The sequence below is a fragment of the Amphiprion ocellaris genome, chromosome 15 (genome assembly GCF_022539595.1).
Source record: "Amphiprion ocellaris isolate individual 3 ecotype Okinawa chromosome 15, ASM2253959v1, whole genome shotgun sequence".
Classification (NCBI taxonomy): domain Eukaryota; kingdom Metazoa; phylum Chordata; class Actinopteri; family Pomacentridae; genus Amphiprion; species Amphiprion ocellaris.
The window spans coordinates 15,455,048-15,476,743 of record NC_072780.1 but is presented as its reverse complement, the minus strand read 5'-3'; the positions used below and the strand labels follow the sequence as shown (position 1 = coordinate 15,476,743).

The 21,696-nt window shown below is 38.7% G+C and overlaps 2 protein-coding genes across 2 annotated transcripts; one reads left to right on the top strand and one right to left on the bottom strand.

Annotated features, from left to right (window-relative positions):
* The first annotated feature begins 451 nt into the window (after positions 1-451).
* tert (telomerase reverse transcriptase) lies at positions 452-13,762 on the top strand. The gene is made up of 16 exons (XM_035953529.2): positions 452-755; positions 2,222-3,539; positions 3,626-3,815; positions 3,894-4,047; positions 4,150-4,317; positions 4,715-4,876; positions 4,952-5,053; positions 5,168-5,253; positions 5,367-5,480; positions 5,628-5,699; positions 8,528-8,716; positions 8,996-9,122; positions 9,953-10,014; positions 10,334-10,458; positions 10,546-10,683; positions 11,665-13,762. Exons 1-16 carry the CDS (start codon positions 540-542, stop codon positions 11,766-11,768), a joined length of 3,327 nt encoding a protein of 1,108 aa, XP_035809422.2. The 5' UTR covers positions 452-539; the 3' UTR covers positions 11,769-13,762.
* Positions 11,540-19,817, bottom strand: LOC111576121 (sodium-dependent neutral amino acid transporter B(0)AT3-like). Its single transcript, XM_023281650.3, has 12 exons — positions 19,372-19,817; positions 18,446-18,586; positions 17,827-17,964; positions 15,665-15,846; positions 15,470-15,580; positions 15,278-15,390; positions 15,064-15,192; positions 14,818-14,977; positions 14,476-14,680; positions 14,213-14,372; positions 13,935-14,097; positions 11,540-12,956 (listed from the first exon to the last, which is right to left on the bottom strand). Exons 1-12 carry the CDS (start codon positions 19,571-19,573, stop codon positions 12,768-12,770), a joined length of 1,893 nt encoding a protein of 630 aa, XP_023137418.2. The 5' UTR covers positions 19,574-19,817; the 3' UTR covers positions 11,540-12,767.
* Between the last annotated feature and the right edge of the window lie 1,879 nt (positions 19,818-21,696).

Here is a 21,696-nt window from a genome sequence, read left to right as displayed (position 1 = left end):
AATGCCTTCCAATGTTACATATGGAGTCTTATTTGTTTATTTTTCCTGTGTTAATTTGCCATTTTTTGTTGGAAAAATGTCTATCTATCTATCTATCTATCTATCTATCTATCTATCTATCTATCTATCTATCTATCTATCTATCTATCTATCTATCTATCTATCTATCTATCTATCTATCTATCTATCTATCTATCTATCTATCTATCCAGTGTATGTGTAGGTATTCCCATGCCTCTGTGAGAACAGTCTAATTTTATTTGTTGATCCGATAGCACACTTTCAAATAAAATTCACGTTTGCACGTAGTTGTCCGCTGCTTTCGTGAAAAAAGACAACATTCCATTTCTTCTTCGCTATTGGTTGACGGTGATATCGGAATGCAATATGAGGCTATCTCATTGGGCACGCCAAGTAAACCGATCTCTTATTGGCTAAGAATTACGCGGGCCCTTAAAAGGACAAATATAGCTCAACGCAAGTTTGCGAGCAGCTCTCTGTCCAGAAATGCGCAAACACAGCGGCTCCATGCGGTCAGTATGCCTGCGACTGATATGTCCAATGTTCTCGACATCCTCCGGTCACTGTACCAGCACATACAGACTCTGGAGGAGTTTGCTAACAGCGTCGTTTTCAGAGAGGGACACAAAGCAGCTGTTGTCGAGCAGTCAGACACAAACCGCTTCAAATCATTCGTCAGCAGCGTTTTTGTATGTTTTGACAAGGAGCTGCAGCAAGTACCAAGTTGCAAACAGGTAACTTTTAACTTTATATGTTCAAAAATATCAACCATGACAGGTTTGTAAGAGAGACGTGGTGTAGCTACTTCTGGAGAGTCGTTAAACGGTATGGCTAACGCTGCTGGCTAGCATGCTAATTGTTAGTAGTGTTGTAGTGCTTTAAAAGCTATTCCAGGGTCGCAGATAATAGGGGTCTGTATGAACATAGCACATCATCCATCAAAGTGATTATTTAAGAGTTGGGACAAATGCATGTGCTGTGACAGGGTAGTTTAGTTTTGGTCATGAGAGGGAGCAGTATCTGCGTATGACTGCATTAAACAGTAAGTAGTATTATGCTTTAAGTGGCCAGGGTTTCTGCAGGGCATTAAAAAGCATTAATAGTCATTAAATTGATTTTGTGAAAAATAAGGTCTTAAATGGCGTTAAAAATCATTAAATTTGATTCTCAGTGGCATTAAAAACTCATTCTGCAGTTTTTAAGAAAAATATTTGACAATAATAATATAATAATACATAATTATAGACTGCGATTCGTCAGATATGTGCATCTGCGTATACATGCCGAAGCATTGTAATAATTGCTCCGGCCGGTCGTGTACAATTGCCAAAAACTGCATGTTCTTAAAGTGGCCGGCAGGCTTGACCAGGTGGAGGAGAGCTGGGAAATGGGGAAACGCAAATTCCAGCAATAATGGCTAGAAAACATGATTTCAGAGAATGACTATAGTGAAATGTAGGGACAGTTTTTCATATAAGAATCATCTTTTACAAAAAAAAAACAAACCCATGTAGTTTGTTGAGTTCACAGTTGTGGCATTAAAATTTTTAGAGTATAGCATTAAAATAGCACTAAATAGCATTAATTTTGACTGGCTGATTTCTGCAGAAACCCTGGGTGGCATTCAGATCTGGCTTTTCACCTATCGTATAGAGCCTCTGTTTTAAATGGTCAATCACTTTACTTGTGTTGCCTCTTTGAGTGGCAGTAAATGGGAGGCACTGCGAACAGAGCACCTGCTTTTGGTCAACATCATCCTCCCTGTGGCAGGAATATTTCCATACAAATGATGTTGTGTTTCTTATTTTTTTTCTTTCTCAGTGTTTCTGTCCTGTTCCTTGCTTACTTTGCTGTGCACATCAATCAACAACCTCTGTGTCTTTCAATTAAAGTTTAAAGAAATCTTTGTATCCAACAACCCTTAAATTGAAGTAAATTATGTCCTCTTGGACAGACTTCTCGTGTAGATTGGTCATAGAAACTGACAACCGTCCAAGTTAACTTGTATCAAGCAGCAAAAAAACTGGTAATGCTGTATTTGAGTTGATTTGCCTTAGCTCACATTGCACGTCTTGAGATGTTCAAACAGCTAAACTACCTGGTTTATAGGAGACTTTAAGATTAAGCAATTAGATTTGATCACTTAGATGAGAGATGATCTCTTCTTATGTCAATGTGATGTATTTTATGCCTTCCACAGATCTGCACACTGCCTGAGCTTCTGGCTTTTGTCCTCAACAACTTGAAGAGAAAAAGGAAAAAAAATGTCTTAGCACATGGCTATAAGTATCTCTCCCTGGCTCAGGAGGATCAGGATGCAGATCAGTTCAAATTCCAAGGTGATCTGACTCAAAGTGCTGCCTACATCCATGGCAGTGATCAGTGGAAGAAAGTCACGACTCGTCTCGGCACAGACCTCACACGGTACCTTCTGGAGAGCTGCTCTGTATTTGTGGCAGTTCCTCCATCATGTGCTTTCCAGGTGTGCGGCCTTCCAGTCTATGACAGAGTGTCCAGGATTACTGCTTCCAGTGGGTTTTCTCTCCAGTCGCCACACAGGAAATACAACTGTTCTCAGTTTGGAAAATATGAAAGGTCAGTGAGTTTGAAAAAGAGGCACACAGTTGAGAATCCTGCTGTAAGCAAGAGGAGGAAGAGACGGGATCTAAGAGCAAAGACAATGAAAAGAAAGAGGAAAGCTGATCAAAAGGATGAGGAGGAGATTATGACTTGCTCAAAAAAGAGATCTGTAGCACACCATGAATACAAACAGGAAATTCAACAGGTTTGCTATGATTTCACTGGCACGGAGAAGGGACAGTCGGTGCCTGAGAAATCAGCACTGTCTGTGAAAACTCAGGAAAATAGTGCGGCTGGCATCAAACAGCTTGTTGAAATGCCAAAAACCTTACTTCCCTTGGAAGGTGGTTCATCCTGGAAGTCAGGGATTTTCCCTCCTTTGCCACCCTCACAATGTTTTTTTCGCACACTGGGACTCATGTATGGAGGCAGAGGCATGTGTGGCTTCCTTCTCAACCGGAGGAAGAAGAGTGCTGATGGATCCAGAAGGCTAGAGGGGCCAGATTTGATAAGAATTGTCTTCTTTGAAGGACTGCCTTATTTAAAGGAGCTTGAGAGGAAGCAAAAAAAACTCCCTCGGCGCTTCTTTTACATGGTCCCGCTGTTTAATCGGCTACTACGACGACACAGGAGATGTCACTACAGCAGAATACTGCAGAGGATGTGCCCAGTGGTCAAGGAGAGCAGTGCAGCACAAGGAGAATTAAGTTCCCTCCTATCACAACGCTCTGCACCTCACCGGGTCTACCTGTTCGTCAGGGATTGCCTCTCTGCTGTGATTCCACAAGAACTGTGGGGCTGCGACCAAAACCGAATTCATTTCCTTGCCAGAGTCAGAGGCTTCTTGCGCAACGGCAAGTTTGAGAGGCTCTCACTGGCTGAGCTGATGTGGCATATCAAGGTGAATGAATGTGATTGGTTGAAGTTAGGAAAAAAAGGTGAGATTATCATTGATGTTATTTTTTTTTCTTTTTTGTTGCTTCATGTATTTTGGCTGATGTGACCAAACTATTTCCATCTGCAGATCGGGTCCCACCCAGTGAATTCGCACGTCGGACACGGATGCTGGGTCAGTTCTTGGCTTGGCTTCTGGAAGGTTATGTTGTGGGCCTCGTTCGAGCCTGTTTTTATGTCACAGAAAGTGTCGCGCAGAAAAACGCCATCAGGTTCTACAGACGGGAAGTCTGGGCCAAACTGCAAAACTTGGCCTTCAGGTAAACACAACACTGATTTAGAAAGGCCCATATTCATGCAGCAACAGGATGTGAGCTTACAAATTCATTGTCATGTAGAGTTCACCTCTCCAAAGGACAGATGGAGGAGCTCACTCCAGTTCAAGTAGCTTCCCTCCCCAAAGGCACCGTTATCTCCCGACTTCGCTTCATTCCCAAGACTGATGGCATGAGGCCGATCACACGAGTTGTCGGAGAAGATCCCAAAACTAGGGTACACTTTGACAATGATAATAAAATTCACCTTTACACATGCATGAGTTGTGCATTATTATATGCTATGAACAGAGTTTTTGATAATTTCTTTTCCTTACAGCTCTACAGAGGACGTGTCCGGGACTTGCAAGACATGCTGCGAGCCTGTGTGAACTGTACTCCATCCCTCCTGGGCTCCACAGTGTGGGGGATGTCAGATATCCGCAGGGTGTTGTGCTCTCTGGCACCAGGCCAGAAAGAGAAACCCCAGCCCCTCTATTTTGTTAAGGTCAATTGCTATACTTAATTGTCTTTCAAAGTATTTTACTTAATGTGAGTGACTAGAATTCAGTGTAATCATATTCATGAGACTGATAATGCTGCTACAAATCAGGGTTTTTCTTGGCTCAGAATGAGCCTTTGGATGTGACTTGGCGCAACAGCAAGCATAAGTCTGGGTACAGTAAATACAATGAGTCTGTTACCTTATTTGACAGAAATCTATACATTTTCTGTTATTTCTGACCATTTGATAAACAAAATGTCTTTTATGCTTGACTAAATGAAACCAAACTATTTTAAACAAATGTATTTAAAAAACTGATTGCTATTTTTATTCTTTATTTTTAACGTTTTGTTGCTGGGGATTTTTACATTTTTAAAATCAGCCTTTCTCTGTGTTAAAGGTGGATGTGAGTGGCGCCTATGAGAGCCTGCCACATGACAAACTCATAGAGGTGATTGGCCAGGCCCTGTCACCTGTCCAGGATGAGCTCATCACCATCCGCCGCTATGCTAAGATCTGGGCAGATTCCCACGAAGGCCTGAAAAGGACCTTTGTTAGACAGGTACAGTCATACCCACAAATATGGACATTTATATGCTCACATTGTTTAACCAAGTTTTCATTTTTGTTAACACAGGCAGATTTCCTGGAGGACAGCATCGAATCCACCAACATGAAGGGCTTTCTGGTTTCACTGCAGAGAAAAGGCAAAGTTCATCACGCCATCCTGGTAGAGCAGGTGCCACTGACATCCTCTTACTTTCTTTTAGGTTCGGACAATTTATGCTTATTTTATTTTTACCAAAGAACGCTCATAACACTTGAACATTTTATTACTTTTTCTTTGTTGCAGCTTTTCTGCTCAGACATTCAGGGCAAAGAGGCCTTGCAGTTCTTTACCCAAATGCTAACTGGCAGCGTTGTTAAATATGGGAAGAAGTAAGCTTTGCACTGATTACATTAAAAAAAAATAAAAAAAACTTGTGCTTGTTTTTTTTCTTTTGTGATTTGACCCGGACAGTTATTCTGGTGTTTGGTCCTCTGTGTCGCAGGACATACCGTCAGTGTCGAGGGATTCCTCAAGGATCGGTTGTGTCCAGTCTGCTCTGCTGTCTGTGCTACGGTCACATGGAGAACGTGCTGTTCAGAGACACTCAAAAGAAAGGGTACAGCAGAGCACTGCTCTGTATTTCAGTCAACATCACCGTGTAAAGATGTGATAGCGCACCAGCAGCAGGAGAGGGCAGTCTTTCTGTGTTTGAGCTCCTTTCTTATTTACTGCACGTGTTACTGTCTCTCTCTGTGCCCTGTAGGTGTTTGATGAGACTCATAGACGACTTCCTTCTGATCACACCTGACCTGAATGAAGCACAAACCTTTCTCAAGTATGACACACACACAACCTTTGCTACACATATTACTTATCATGTGACACCAGGCCTCTCAACTGCCATTCCTGAGAGAGATGCATCATCTCTATAAATTTTCTAATGTCATGTTTACTTAAAACCTTCAGAGAAAACTATAATTATGAGCATTATTAATACGATTTAAATTAAATTATGACTGTGGGAAAAGTTGGATACAATGGAACCATAACAATTTGTTTAAAAAAGGATTATTTTAATTTTGGCCACTGTTTTTCTTAGTAGTAAAATTGTTATGGGTAGCTCGGACTGTTTTATCAGTTTTTTGGCTACATGATAATTGTGGCCGAAAGAATCCACAAAAATGATACTGGTGCGATATCTATAGATTTTTAGATGAACATAATTTGATGTTATTAAGATGTGAAAATTAAAAGAAAATGTTTGCGTTTAATCATTTGATGAAAGGTGGTCTCTTCGTATTCTGATGTGAAAAATTGAGGTAAAATTCATCTTTATTTTGTTTGTGTGTTTTGTCTCTCATTTGGCAAATACATTACATTCAAAATATGAGTGTTGGGAGGTGGAGAGAAAGTCTATAACCACAACCAGACTGTATCTTTTTTCAATTTTGGGAGTGTCAACTAGACAGATGCTGGCCCAGAGTTGTTTGCAATATTTTCATATGTATATTATAATAATAATAATAATAATAATAATAATAATAATATCAGTTATTATCAATACCAAACATTCCTGTCAGAAACCATGCAAGATAGTTCAAAGTATAATTTTGTAGTATGATCTGCAGAATCAACAGAGAACACAACATAAATGTATGTAGGGATGGTTATCACTAAGATTTTAACAGTATTACTACTTTTACTGATATTGCTTATTGAGTCGATACTTTAATGATATTCTTATCTGTACTTTGTGATTGTTTGTTTAGTTTTTTAAGTGAAAAAAACAACTTAAAAATAAAATAACAATTGCTTTATTTTCTCTTATGTACTGGGTAAGAATTCAAATGTATATAGACACTAATGTTGTGTTGATGGGGTGATCAGAGCACTGTGGACAGCGTCACAGATTTTACTTAAAAATAAAATATTATCCAATTAACTGTCCAACATCATATCAGAATTTAAAGCTCCACCTTGAACAGATAAGTAAATGCTAGCACATTGCAATGATAAAAAACTGTTTCATTTTTTACTAGTTTAGTGAAGGAAACAGAGTTTGTCTGCAGCCTCCAAATAATGAAATCAGCTACAATTCAGATGGACAGTTCAAATGATGCTCAGAATTTCAGACTGAATTTATGAGAATGGTCACTGTTAAACAACTGGCTGTAGCACACTTAGTTTTTCCATACTTAATCATTAGTCTTTGTTTGTTTGAGTAACACCGCCGCTACCAAACATAACAATCCAGGTTATCGAGAAACGAACTACCAGCTCTGTACGTGATGAAGTTTTATGGAATACCTGCGCAGATTGATCGTGTTTCGGCTCTGACATACAAACGACTTATTGCTCTTGTAGCAACAACATTTTCTGCATCAACTGTAGTGAAGATTAATCAGTCATCATCTGTCTGAGCTACAGACTCCAGTAGACACATCTGTTTAGGATTTAGAAATCATAGGTGTATCATAGACACACACACATCAGACATATCTTCCAGTGATGAGATAAAATGTGCAAAACAATAATCTTCTTGCTTTCTGAAGCACTTTTAACAGAGCCGTCACTGTCAGAGGTTATCTGTGTTGTGCCAAATGAGATTTTTGCCCAGTTTCTACTCGTCTATAGCTGCTTTTATCTGGATCAAACAGTCTTAACATGCACATACAAAGAGTAGCAACTATTAATTGTTCAGTGGTAAGCTATTAAATAAATTGCCAACTATTCTGATAATCCATAAATTAGTTTAAGTAATTTTTACGAGAAAAAAGTCTTAATTTTTGGACTCCAGCATATAAAATGTGAATGTTTTCTGGTTTCTTTACTCTCCTATGACAGTAAACAGAATATCTTTTGACTGTGGACAAAACAAGACATTTGAGGATGTTATTCTGAACCTTGATAAACAGTAATCTACATTTTTCACAATTTTCTCAGATTTTACAAACAAAAGACTAATCAATTAAAAGAGACATTAGTCCACAGATTACTTGACAATAATCGATAGTTGAAGCCCTCAGTGATAGGTATAATTTATAGTATTGTCTCTGATGTTTAGGCTGTATATATTTGGTATGACTAATATCCATGTTAAGATTGTAATTAACATGATTATATTTACAATAAAAAAAAAATCCCGCAGGTTATATGACTGGCGAATGAAATCAAATCATTTTGATGCATTAATAACATTTCAGTCACAATGAGTTGACGTAGTCACTTTTTGGCAAGTAGAAAATGACATTATATGAGTTGAGCTAATCCTTTAAAGCTATTTTAACAGGTTAAAAAGGACAGAATGGGTTCAACACAGAGGATCTAAAATTATGCCGATAATTGCTTTTGTGGACTAAAATCTGTTTTTGGGAGAAGATCACTTTCCGGTGCAAAAGATTTGCCCTGGTACTACATGAGTCCCAGGGTACCCATCCCTATGTCTATGGCTATATGTGATTTCAGTGTAGGTATTCCTCTCAGTCTCACTGCTTCATTTATTTAGAAACAGTATTACACACATGTGACATCTACAAATTAACTCAAGTCAGTTCAAGCACAGATTATTTTCTTAATGGAGCATTTTGCAGCAGATCTGCTACTAAAAAGAGCTACATTTGAATTTTCACAGTGAATAATACCACTTTCGTGTTATCTGTGTAGGGTTTTGATGGCTGGAGTACCACAGTATGGCCTGGTGGTCAACCCGCAAAAGGTGGTTGTCAACTTTGAAGTGTCAGAAAGCCTTGGACCTTGTCCTGACATCCGTGTGCTGCCCCCCCACTGCCCCTTCCCCTGGTGTGGACTGCTGCTGGACACCCATTCACTGGACGTCTATAAAGATTATTCCAGGTGAAACTTATTGTTAACTGTTGTAGAATTACTGCTGCAGAATTACTGCCAAGTGTGTTTCTTTACTGGAAAGTTGTTGTGTTTTTGCCAGCCTTTATGGTTTTTTGTAAATTGAGTGAAACACTTCCTGTACTTTGCACTTGATCATAAACACAAGACAATGCTTATGATTTTCATTCTAAAATACAGCGCAGTAAACATTATAACTCTGTTGCTACTTGAAATATTTTTTCATGCTAAATTATCCTTTTTGTCCCTTTTGCTGCTATCTTTTCACAGCTATGCAGGTGTGTCCCTGCGCTACAGCCTAACTTTGGGCTCTTTCCGCTCAGCTGGACAACAAATGAGGAGGAAATTAATGTATGTCCTCAGGCTCAAGTGCCATGCTCTTTTCTTGGACCTGAAGGTCAGCGATGAGAAGAGTCCTTTGATTTAAAAATCCTGCAACAGTTTAGCATTTTGCATAATTTATGACCCAAGTGATTGACTGAAGGTATAGTTAGGAAAAGCTTAGAAGATACAAACTTGAATGCTAATACATCACACAATATTGTTGTTTCACTACCTGGTGTCCATTTAAGCTCAGAGCAATATCATACAAGCATACGAGTAAGGAAATGGTAAAGATTAATTGAGATTTTTCAAATTTTTTGTCTTGATTATAGTAGAAGCAACACTGACTTGTATATTTTTATTAAAAGCCTTTGATGGAAAATGTTGTCAATTAACAGATGCTTTACAAAGTTTTAGATCTTCCTCATTTTCTACTCAAAAAGGCTCTTGATCCTGCGGTATGGTTATATCATGAATAGTAACTTTATACCAGTTCTAGGGGACAAAGGGGCAATCTATAAAGACACCCTTCAGAAGACTGAAGGTTAATGAACTAACTGTGCACTTCATCTAACAAAACATGCTGATGGACAGTTTTATCTCCCAGCTGCATTGCGTTGATGTGTATCATCAAAAATTTCCAGTAGGACCTCACCCTAAAATAGCAACAGAGTGGTAAATTCTAGTTGTGAATGTGTCAGGTTTTCTAGTAGTAAGCAGAGTAAACATCAGTAAATGTATCTACAAGACAAACAGGGCAACAGAAAATGTAACAGGTTTATTGTGCTTATATGAAATATCATGTAAAAACAATAACAAAAGTTTGCTCGTCATTAATGCTAACTAATGTCCCCATGTCTTGTTTTGTTATTAATATAATAATAGATACATTTTTCTCCTCAGATCAATTCTGTTCAGGCGGTCTACAAGAACATCTACAAGCTGGTGTTGCTGCATGCATGCAGGTACAGCCAGAATCCTTAAATGGGACTTTTTTTCCCGCAAAATTCAAGTGATTGAGACTGAACACGTTAAAGGGGCATCGAAAATCTCAGGAACTTCACACACAGTTCTCTTTTACGCTCACATGTGCTCACAGGCTTTGGCTCAATGTAGAGACTTTTAAAGATAATACTACTATAAATATAAGCACAAAGATTGTTTTTAATCAATGCCTGCACTGAGCACTGAACGTACGTACTGCCTTTAATCTCCTTTAATGTCAATATCTGAATGAGGCTGGTCTCTATATTGTCTTTTGTCTCTTTTTTGTTTACTCTTTAGGTTCCATGTGTGTGCACAGAGTTTGCCCTTTGGTCAGACGGTTGCTAAGAACCCTGCCTACTTCCTGCAGATGATATGGGACATGGCACAGTATGCCAACAAGTTCATCAGGCTCAGCAACAAAGGCAACAATTCCACTTCATACATCTGAATAAAAGATCAAGTGAAAAACTTAGAATCTTAATATTGTTTTTCTCTCTCCCTTTTTCCAGGACTGATTTTAGGTGATAAAGCCCAGACGGGCATTCTACAATATGAAGCAGTGGAGCTGCTTTTCTGTCTGTCCTTCTTGCTGGTGCTGTCTCGCCACCGTTGTCTTTATAAAGCTCTGCTCCCACACCTGCAAAAACGTACGTACCCTCAGGAAACATGCGCATATTCACATCAATATCACAAAAAGACGATCCAAACTGATGATCACATCTGATGTGGCACATTCTTCCAGTTTTGAAGTAAATCAAAATTGTTTAATGTGTTTTATTTATTAATAAGATGTAAAATATTCAGAAAAAAATCATAAACGGCACGTGTGATGGTCCACGTGCTTTAGTTTTTTTTCCCCAGTACTCCTAAACCCAAAGATGCTCCATTTACAATCAAATAAAACAAGGAAAGTAGCAAATTCTCATGTTTAACTTAGTGCAAAAGTTTTTTTTTTTTTTTTTTTAAATGAAATTTTTTTAAAATTTGTGCCAAAAATGACCATGCAACAGCCTGTCACACCAGATTGCTGTATTTGTGGCAGCACAAAGTGATGGAACATTTCTGTCCTGATTGGAGCGGCCAAATTACACATCATAAACTCCGCCTCATTGTGTTTATTTGAAGCCAGAAAATTGCACTTTTGATGGTAACTCATGTAGTAATGCTCCATCACATCTTTTAAATCTGTTGCACTGTGAATATTGAACTGTAGCTTGACATCAAAGCACAAGTAGATGTTTTCCTGAAATCGTTCAGCCCATCATCCACCTGTCTGTGAAGCAAAATAAGTGATGGCTGTGACGGTGACAAAGGCTCCATAAATACAAAAACAATGTCGCTGGAATTTTCCAGGATGGGCAATCCTTTTGCACCTTGTAAGGATCTCACCAAACTATGTGACGTGCTCTGAGATGATGATGTGAATTGGTGCTATATAAATATAACTGAAGTTAATATGAACTTGTGAAATGTGCACCCAAGCCATTAAATACAGATATGCGATTTTATATGTACACAAGTCAGTTTATTGCCACCTTAAGTTGATTTTTACAGTTCACGTGGATGAACTTTTACAGTTCACTAAAGAAGAAAAAAGAGCATCTTATCTTGTGGTCTCGTCTCGACAGGGAAGCGACATCTGGAGCGGTGTCTCGGGGATCTGAGGCTGGCCAGGGTCCGACAGGCCGCTAACCCCAGAATTTCAGTTGACTTCTTGGCCATCCAGACATAAAACTACCAGTTGGCACAATTACAGTTTCCAACACAACCAAAGAAAACTATTATGAACTGAAAGGTATGGATAAGTATTTCTTTAGTCCTGTTTTCCTAAAATGTTAATGTTTCTACTTTTGTTTGCGTTGTCTGTCAAAATTAAGACATTGTACAAAACTTTTATGTCTGATCCTCAGGTTATATGAGTGAGATGAACAGTGTGTTGAAATCAGTAATTTGGGTTTATCTTATCTGTCAGCTTTCCGAAGACATAATATGTAATATATGTCATAGCGTCAGACAAACTGGTTGACAAAAAAACGTCTGAGTCATCTCATATAAAACACTTAAGTGATAAACACCAGTCATAAACACACCCTATGAAACAACAACAACCAGATCAGTAAAGATGGATAATAGAAAATTATTGAGCTTCTGTACTAGAGCAGGTCTCATTGCTCAGCTGTTTGACTGTTTGAACTTTGATTTACACTTTGTGGTAGTTTTCCACAGTGGAAAACTGCCACAAAGAAAACATGGCATCACATAGAAAATAAATCACATGAAAAAGTGCACAGAAATATTACCATTACAGTGAACAAGTCAAATGATCTTTGTACAATAATATATTTCTCCTTAAAAATGGATGAAATTTAAGATCTCATACTTGTTAAACCTACATTTGTGTCCAAATATGTGGTTTTTATAAATGTGGAATCAAAGAAGGCTGCGTTTTTCACTCTGCTGAATATTATTTACATGATGTACACCACAAAAACAATGTCAGAAGGAAAAAAAAATCTTACCGTTAAATGAATCTAGTTTTGTTTGTCATATGCCGCCTCATGTTCTCAAAATTCCTGATCATTAAAAGATCAGAATCATTAAATTCTGTATTGCAATTTAGATGAACATTCCACACAAGTAGTGATAACATGAAGACATCTTCTGTTCAGGAACATGGCAACCTTGTAACTCGCCACATTCCTCAAGCTCTTTGATTGTTCTGTTCCTGTGCTTAACCCTCAAAGGCGTAATTGTTGTAGGGGTTTGAGTCGGCATGATGAGATGACCTCCTCATTATTCGGCGGATCAGTCTGTAGATAGCCACTAGAGGGATAGGAATCACAGGCACTGAACAGAGAAGGACGATTATGGCAAACACCCAGTCTGGATATGACTTCGTTTCAGTTTTGGGGAAATCAACCTAGAGACAATGACATGTACAATGTGAAAAAATAAGAATTTATACATGTTTAAATTAAATAAAGCCATACAGTAAGTAATTAGGTTCACTTGTCCTCGCTTAAAATTACTGAGTCCAACCAAGAAATATTATGAGTGTATAAATTCTCATAAAACCATTTTCACTTTTCACTTTGTGTATTCATTAAACAAAGGAGATGCAGAATGATTTTTTTTTTTTAATTTTGCGCTGCTGAAAGGCTTTTTTTTTTTTAACCTTAGAGCAGAGCCAGGTTGGAAGTCGAGAATGGCAGCACTTTAAATATTTTTTTTAGCGCTGCCATCTAGAGATAGTGGGTAAATTATCTCATCAGTGACAACAGAAGCTTGTTTTCTCACTTTCTATACATATGTAAGTTCTCGTCATCTCGATAACACGACCGATTTTCTCATGATGATGGGATGCACATACAGCGTCTTGGCAAATGCAACAACTGACTTAAGCTGAAAATGTCTGATCAAGGAGTACAATATGATCAACACATCGGACGGGTCTTCGTTCAGAGTCTAACAAATACAAAAACACATGACACATGACACACGACCAGCTTGGCTGCAGCCTACCAGGCCAGCGCATTCTGCTGAGACTGAGCACGATCGTGACTTTGATCTCAAAGGTTAAAATCAGGTGTGATCAAATGAACTATAAATTATCTTGAGAAATTGCCTTCTGCTTTATTAAGATAGTGACATAAATGTACTTATCACAAAATTAGCTTTGTTATCTGAGCTTTGTTCACATTGTAAATAAAATATCTGCAAATACTGTCCTATTGCCAACCTTTTGAAGTTTTTGTTCAGAACCTCAGCAGCATTCGCATATATATATTTGGAGTGGTTTTGCTGACTACCTTGGGAGTATAAATGAAATTCACACACTTTTAGCTCTCTTTTTTGCCTGTTCCAACTCTACTGGGGAAAACCAGTCACACTTGCTTACATAATCTGGGTTCCATGCGGGATAGGTGGGGTGTTTCCGTGCTTGGACGGCCACGTAGAAGATAAACACCACCAGGAGCAACAAAGGACTGATGACCATCCAGCACGCCTTCCAAAAGATGTTGGGCCTCCTCCCGGTCATGAAATAGATGTCGTCACTGAAACTATCAGAGCACAAACCGGAGAAACTGTTAAACACATTGCAATTAAAATTGTACGTGAATATGACAAGACTACAGAGTTATATCTGAGATGAGAAAGAAGAGCTGAAAGGTTTACGTTTTCATTCCACGGATATAAATGACTCCTATAAGCTCAAAGAGTGCAATGATGAGCAGAGGTACGGAGCCCACGTAGCTGTTAAAAACTTCCACCCAGTAGTTCCCTGAGCCCAGGGCGAAGATGAGGGCCACAGCACAACACAATATGAAGACAATCGCTGAGGAAATGAGGGGAAAAAAAGGTTTTTAGTGAAAGAATTTAATGGAAAAATATAAATATTCTCTTTGGTTTGATACCAGCTTCAGGTGGTTTACAATTACCTGTAAAGATCTCATCAGGCAACCACTTAGGAAGCACTTTGAGGTCCCTGATGGGTGTGAGGACGCCTTCCATGTTGCCAAACATGGAGGAGAGACCCAAGCTGAAGAGCATGACAAAGAAGAGAATGGCCCATACTTGAGAGCCTGGCATTGCTATCACTGCTTCAGTGAATGCAATAAAAGCCAGACCAGTACCTGAAACACTCTGGGGGAGGAAGATGAAAGAGAGAGACAAGAAAGTAATGAGGAAACTTGAAATGACTGCATGTGTGGAAAGCAAAGTGAGGGCGGAAAACAAGCAGGAATTCCAGAAAATGGGAGGTTAGAAATAAGTTCGAATACCTCGTCAAGGAATTTTTGTCGGTCACACCCGTCGTTTAAGGGTACTTTGGAGAACTGGTCTGGATATGTCTGATTTAGATAATTGACCCAGTGATCATAGTTGTCCACTGTTATGTTCTGGTCAGGCATCTCGAACTCATTGGTCAGAGCCAGGATGTTTCTGTGGATGGGATTATAAGAATCAGTTCTCAGGATTTAAAAAAAAAACAAGTTTTAAAATCACCTACAACAGATGTGCATACGTACTCGTTTATACAGGAGAGGAAGGCGTTGTTGGCTTTAAAACCCAGGATAGAAAAAACAGGAATGGATGCATAGAGAGATGTGGCACTGTTTATTACTCCTACTAGAACGGCATCCCTCTCACAGTTGTTTCTAGTAGACACAGAACAACAAAACACAGAGCTTTGTAATCACCTTGTCCTTACCAGACACTCAGTTGAGGAGGTGTAGTCCTTACCTCTCTGTGTTGTAGCTGGAGAAAGCTATGAGACCTCCGAAAGCTACAGAAAGAGAGAAGAAGATCTGGGTGGCAGCGTCCAGCCACACTTGTGGGTTCAACAGTGTGCTCCACTGCAGCAAGCATGAGAACAACAAATTAGTACAATGGAAGTGTGTCTGAGACTCAAGATACAATCCTATAAGTACTTACTTCAGGGGTAAAGAGGTACACCAGTCCGTCAGTAGCCCCAGGCAGAGTGAGGGCATAGATCAGGAAAATAGTCAGTACCAGGTAAGGGAATGTGGACGTCACATACACAGCCTGAAACGGTAAATAATCAGATAACACAACTTGGTATGATAGAGGGGTTGATTTTGGTATAGGAATTAATTATTTTTCACTGACCTTTCCTATGGAGTCGATGCCTTTGATAGCGCAGATGTAGACGATAAACCAGGCGCTGACCAAACAGAGGACCATCCACCACTGCAGTGAGCCGCTGATCTCGATGTCATCTGTGATGTTCAGGGTCTCACGGTACCAGAAGTAATCCACAGGAGTGCTTTTCTCACACTCCACATTATAGCCTAAATGGACGTACACAGATACCAAAAAATGATCTGTCGTATTCTTATCCATAATACCCTTCGTTCATATAGTGTTATTTTGATTGAAAATGTGTTCTTTTAATCTTTTATTTCATTGAGCAATGTGCTACAACATTGTGACCACTCACAGGTGAAGTGAATAACATCGATCATTGTGTTATAATGCAACGTTCAGCTGGGAAACCTTGAGTCTTGACATTCATGTGGATGTTTGACATGTACCACCTACCTAAGCATGGCAGGTCAATCAACCCCCCCCATCGCAACAGCAGTCCTTGATGCAAGTTTCCACCCTGAGCAGGACAATGCACCCCGACACACCGCAAAAACTTCTCGGGAATGGCCCAGGGAACACGACAGAGCTAAGGTGTTCACCTGGGTTCCACGTTCCCCAAATCTTATTGAGCATCTGTAGGATGTGTCAGGATAAGCCTGATCTAGGTAGATCCCACTCTGCAACCCACAGGACCCACAGAACTCACTGCCACCATCCCGGTGCCACAGGACATCCCCAGAGTTCCTGTGTCCATGCCCCACTGAGTCAGAGGAGGTTTAGTATCATAAAGGGGACCAACACAACATTAGGGAGGTGGTCATAGTGTTATGTCTAAATGGTGTATGTCATCATCATGACATTAATACTGATGCTATTTCTGAAAACATATAAAAATCCAGATGTCTTGATTTGAACTGGATGACTGTACCATTTTCTAGTTATTTTAGATTAAAATGAAATTAAAACCCAATACGCTGTGCTCTCTGTAACGTAAGGTAATCTTAATTTCCAAACCCATATTTCACATTATTGTAAAGGATTTATTGCCGACTAGGTTTTCACATACAAGGAATCTGACTTGGTGTTTTAGTGCATTACAGTAAAGGAATTTTAATATCACAGGGTCGAGCAGTTGATCTCAAACTGTGTGCCTTGGAATTTATGATGTTTTACACAGCTGTAAACTTATAAAAATGTGTGACTTGAAATACTTGTTTTCATATATTTTGTTTAGTAGTATTTTTTGTAATTTAACCATTAAAATAGTCCAGGAGTATCAATGCAGGTCTGGTGAGAGGAGAGCAAATTACCCATGAAGTCCCAAAACACAAAACAGAAATGAAATAACTAATAATAATCAGGCCTAACCTGCAGCCTGTGTCGATAACAAAATAAGAATAAAATAAAAGTTCTTTTCATATGCTCATAAGAGCTTACCTCACAGTAAAACATCAACTCTATTTTCATTTTTTCATTTCTGCTACCTGGTGATGTAATATGTAAATTGTGGGAAGCATCTATACCCACCAATACTGTATGCAATTTGTGGATGAATAATCGCTGCTGCAAATATCCAGCTACGAGATGGTGACAGAGAAATTTCTGTCATGAAATACTTGACGTTACAGAAAAATATTTTGACTTTAGCAAACATGTGAGACTTTTGGGAATGTCTTTGATCAATTATGTCAAACTATTTTGAAGGGCTATAACGCATGACCAGAATGAGAGATGAATAGATCCCGGCTGTTTTTCGTGATTGTTCTTGCTTCTGTTAATGAAATTGAAAGAAAAAAAAAAACCACAAAGTAATTTAGATCCAGGGCTATTCATATTACATTTGGAGCTTTAGAGTAAAACACCCCGATCTGCTCTTTGGCTGGCATTTATTCCACTGTCTGTGACATTCCTTTGTGCCATAAAGCAATCCAGTAATTTTGCTATAAAATCTGCCCTGAAATGTCACTTAGACTTTGATGAGTCCTCGAGGTTACAGACATTACCTTTGTTTTAGTTTCTCAAAACAGTGGGGCTACAATAAAACCTTTCATATTGTACTGAGCTGCAGCGTGGCAACATTTCTGTTGTTTCTGTCAGCTTTGAAATCACAGCAATCACAGTGCGTAACCATAAATGTATCAAAAGTAGTAAGAAGAACAGAAAGGGATAATTTTTCTTCTTACCTGTACGGTTTACATTAAGTGGACAGCTGCTCCAGGGCAGTGGGTTCTGGAAAGAGTGAAAGAAATACCAGAGCACCCAGGCTAGGATGGTGTTGTAGAAAAGGGACACCAGCAATGAAACAATGGAGGAGGCAATACCTGCACACAGGAGCACGATGCTGACTTAAAGAAAGTTTCCAAACTGCAAAAAAAGATTAGCTTAAGAAATGAATCTTTGTCCAATATAGAAAGTGACTGTAGTAAGCTGTAAACACATGCTTCTTAGATCATCAAAGTGAACATGTATTATTGTGTTTCTCCAAAATGTTTTCTTCTCATTTTTTGAGTGCAGCTTATAAGGGAAAGGTGATTGTGTAAATTTGGTGTACTTTCATTTTATTTCATGCATTGTTATTGTATTTCTGACTGTATTTCCCTCATAATGCCACTCCAAATACATCACTGTATCTGTCTATTTTAAAGTCGTTTTTAAAAAAAAAAAAAAAAAAAAAGAAGTAGTGTGGTTGTAACTCTCTGCTGAAGAAATGTTTCCTTACAATACATCCAAACACTGGACCGATATACTTCCAGGCCAAATAAAGATTCCAATGCATTTTACTAATAATTTTAGGCCCCTCACCGAGTCCACCCAGCAGCGGAGAGATGGAGTTCCAGACCCCAACGCTTCCCAAGCGGAGCCTCTGTCCTATAGCCAACTCCAGGTAGAGCAGGGGGAGGCCCTCAAACACCAGCGCTATAAGGTAGGGGATGAGGAATGCACCTGAAGACACAAAGGTAGTATCAGAAACATTAATGTTCAGCATCACAGTTTGCAGAGAGTCCAATAAACAATGCTGTGCTCCTAATGTCTCCTAAATAAAGATATTTAAGTATGCCCATGAAAATAAGTACAGTGTTTCCTTTTGAAATGTGGTGGAGTAGAAGTAAAAAGCGGCTTGGAAAGAAAAGACTAAAGTGAAGTAATAGCTCAGCTTTGTTCCTACTTGATTAAACATTGTTATATTCTGCTACAACTGCATCTTTACGAAATAATGCAAAAGGCTAAAGTCACTAAATACAAATATGACTAGTGGGATCACTAAGTCGAGGTCAAACAGAGGCTCACTCTTACGGGAATCTCTGAATCTCAGAGTCAATATGTGAAGTTGATAGAGCCCCGTTTGCTTTTTTCCAAGATTTGCTGTTTACACAACTTAACCTGGGTGCTCTTTTATTCTGTGGCTTCAAGACTCAACATATCTAACTGGAAGTTATGAGGAAGTAAATACAGAAATGGGGTTTATTGTGCAAAACAATCCCTGATGTTTTTTCACGATCAATCAAGCATAGATAAGACTTATCATTTCCCAGCATTCGTACAGGAACTGACCTTGTTTCTAATCCTAATGACTAATTCAACTGAAACAAAGGTTAAATCTAAACTGAAGCATCCTTTTGACTGGAGAATCGTTAATGTAGGTATAAAATGCTTACATTCTCACACCATTAACTCAATTAAGATATGTTAAGATGTATGGAAAGTACAATTGAAAGGCAGCATCTCACCTCCTCCATAGATTTGACACAGGTAGGGAAACCGCCACACGTTTCCAAGTCCCACTGCGAAGCCAATACATGTTAGCAGATACTGAGCCTTGTTGTCCCATTTGGGTCTCTCCTCCACTGCAGAATCTTTTGTTTGGCCCATTCTCAGCTGGTAAAAAGGCTTCTCTTTCAAGGATTTAAGTCTCTCTCTTATTACTAGCATGCACGTCAGTCAGGTTGTATTATTTTCTTCTTCCGTCTAGGTTTCTCCAGTTGATCTCCTTTCAGTGTTCATCAGAATAAATACTGTCACCAGTGGTTTGGGCTAAGTGATGTCCAGCTCTCCTCTCGTCCTCTGTCTGGTTCTCTAAAGTTGGTTGTCTTTTCATGCCCTATCAGTTTCAGCTTTGAGTCAGGATTATGGATTTTATTGGTTTTTATGAAGTAATCAGGTCAGCAGGAAGGGAGTGAAAGCAAGCACCGGGCATGATGATTTAGTGGTTAAACCTCCCTGCCTGTGTAAAATGGGAGTGTGCTGAATTAATGGATAACCTGGTGATGCTGTTAGTGTTGCACTGACCTCCAGCAAACCAATCAGATACACTGTAGCAGAGACATCATGACGGTTCTATCACGATCAAATTGTACCTGTTTTTATTTGCAGAGTCTGTGAATTAAAAAGTGCGCTGATGTGTTTTACAGAACATTTGCTCCTGGTAAATAGAGAGTAAAGAGCAGCTTTCTGTACAGGACAAACCGTAGATGTTTTGAGGACTTTCTGACCAGACCTAAGATCTCTATGTTACAGTCACTAAGTCTGTTCTTGTAGATGGATACTCCTTTTAATGTGAAGGGGAGAAACTCGATTGATGTTTTGGTACATTACAGTTTTGATTATGTGCAGATTAGAAAAGATCAGAGTGCTAAATGCTACATTGTGCCCACATTTCCTGCCTGTGAACTTAGCCAACCAGCAATTACAACCCCAGACTTAGTTAAATGAGGCACATGGCATTTTAGGCCATCCACAGTGCTCTTTTCCTCTTATAATTTTCTTTCGTGCAGATTTAGACAAAAATAAATTGTTTATTGTCCTTGTCGGTGATGTTCCCTTAAGATAGTGTTTAAAGATCTACTCCGTTGAAAATTTTTATACAGTATATACACTGATGACTATATCTTTAACAGTGTGTATATATATAAGATTCATACAGATTCTATGTTTTATGTACTGCAAATTATACTTCTCACACATTTTAATGTGGCCGACAGGGAAGAAGAAAAATCATGCTCAAATCATGTCTAATTTTGTAAAAAGTACCACATTAGTCTCAACTCAATAAAAAAAATAGGTTTTGAAGTGTGTAGATTTTCTATATTGTTGAATTGTCATTTAATCATAGAATGCACATATATACTCATATGTTGCAAATCTTAATTTAAATACCACAATATAACTCATCTTCTGACAGTTACCACAGTGTGAGCACATATGAGGAAAAATGTTGCAGTTTCAGTTCTGACAATATTCCCAATGACCAAGTAACTAAATTGTTGAGGTACGTGAGTGCAGCATGACTTTAAATGTCCTGACACCACAACATGAACTTTGTATTTGCTCAATATACAGATTAGTTCCGTTCAGCTCAGACAATGCATTTTCAGAAACCACTGACGACTTCTTCAACAAATGGCATGTTTTCTGTAATCATTTGTAATCTTAAAGAACCCGTGAACTCATATAATGAGATTGCTAATGGTTTAAAATAATACATTTATCACTGTAAGCCATCATGTCATGGCACATTGAACATTCTGTGGTAAACAAACACATTTCCTGGGGGACGTGTTTCACAACCATCTGAAGGTGACAGAGCGTGACATCCAAATGTGTGATGACGGAAACTGGAAAAATACAGAAACAAGTGAACCTCTGAATGAGAGCAGCAATGATAACAAAACGTAGCTTCCTTGAAAGAAAGAAGTGCCATTTAAGTGATTTAAAAGACATGAAAAGATCAGTAAACTACACAGAAAAATTAACTCAAACTATTATCTTGCACTTGGAAAATATACTGACTCTCTTATTTAAACTATTAAATGTCCACATGCCTGAATATAGAGCATACTATCAGAGCAATGTGTTTTTAAAGGTTCCTGTCTACATAAACTGAGCATTTGATCCTGTATTGCTTTTTAATGTAATTTTATATGTATGTACCTTTAGTCAACAGTTTGCAGCCAATATACAGTGTGCATTTCATCCTCACATCTGTTGGCAGGGCACCCTCATCTGTTCAGAGCAGCAAAGTACAGAGTGTATCTGCATCAGTTGCATTAAAGGAA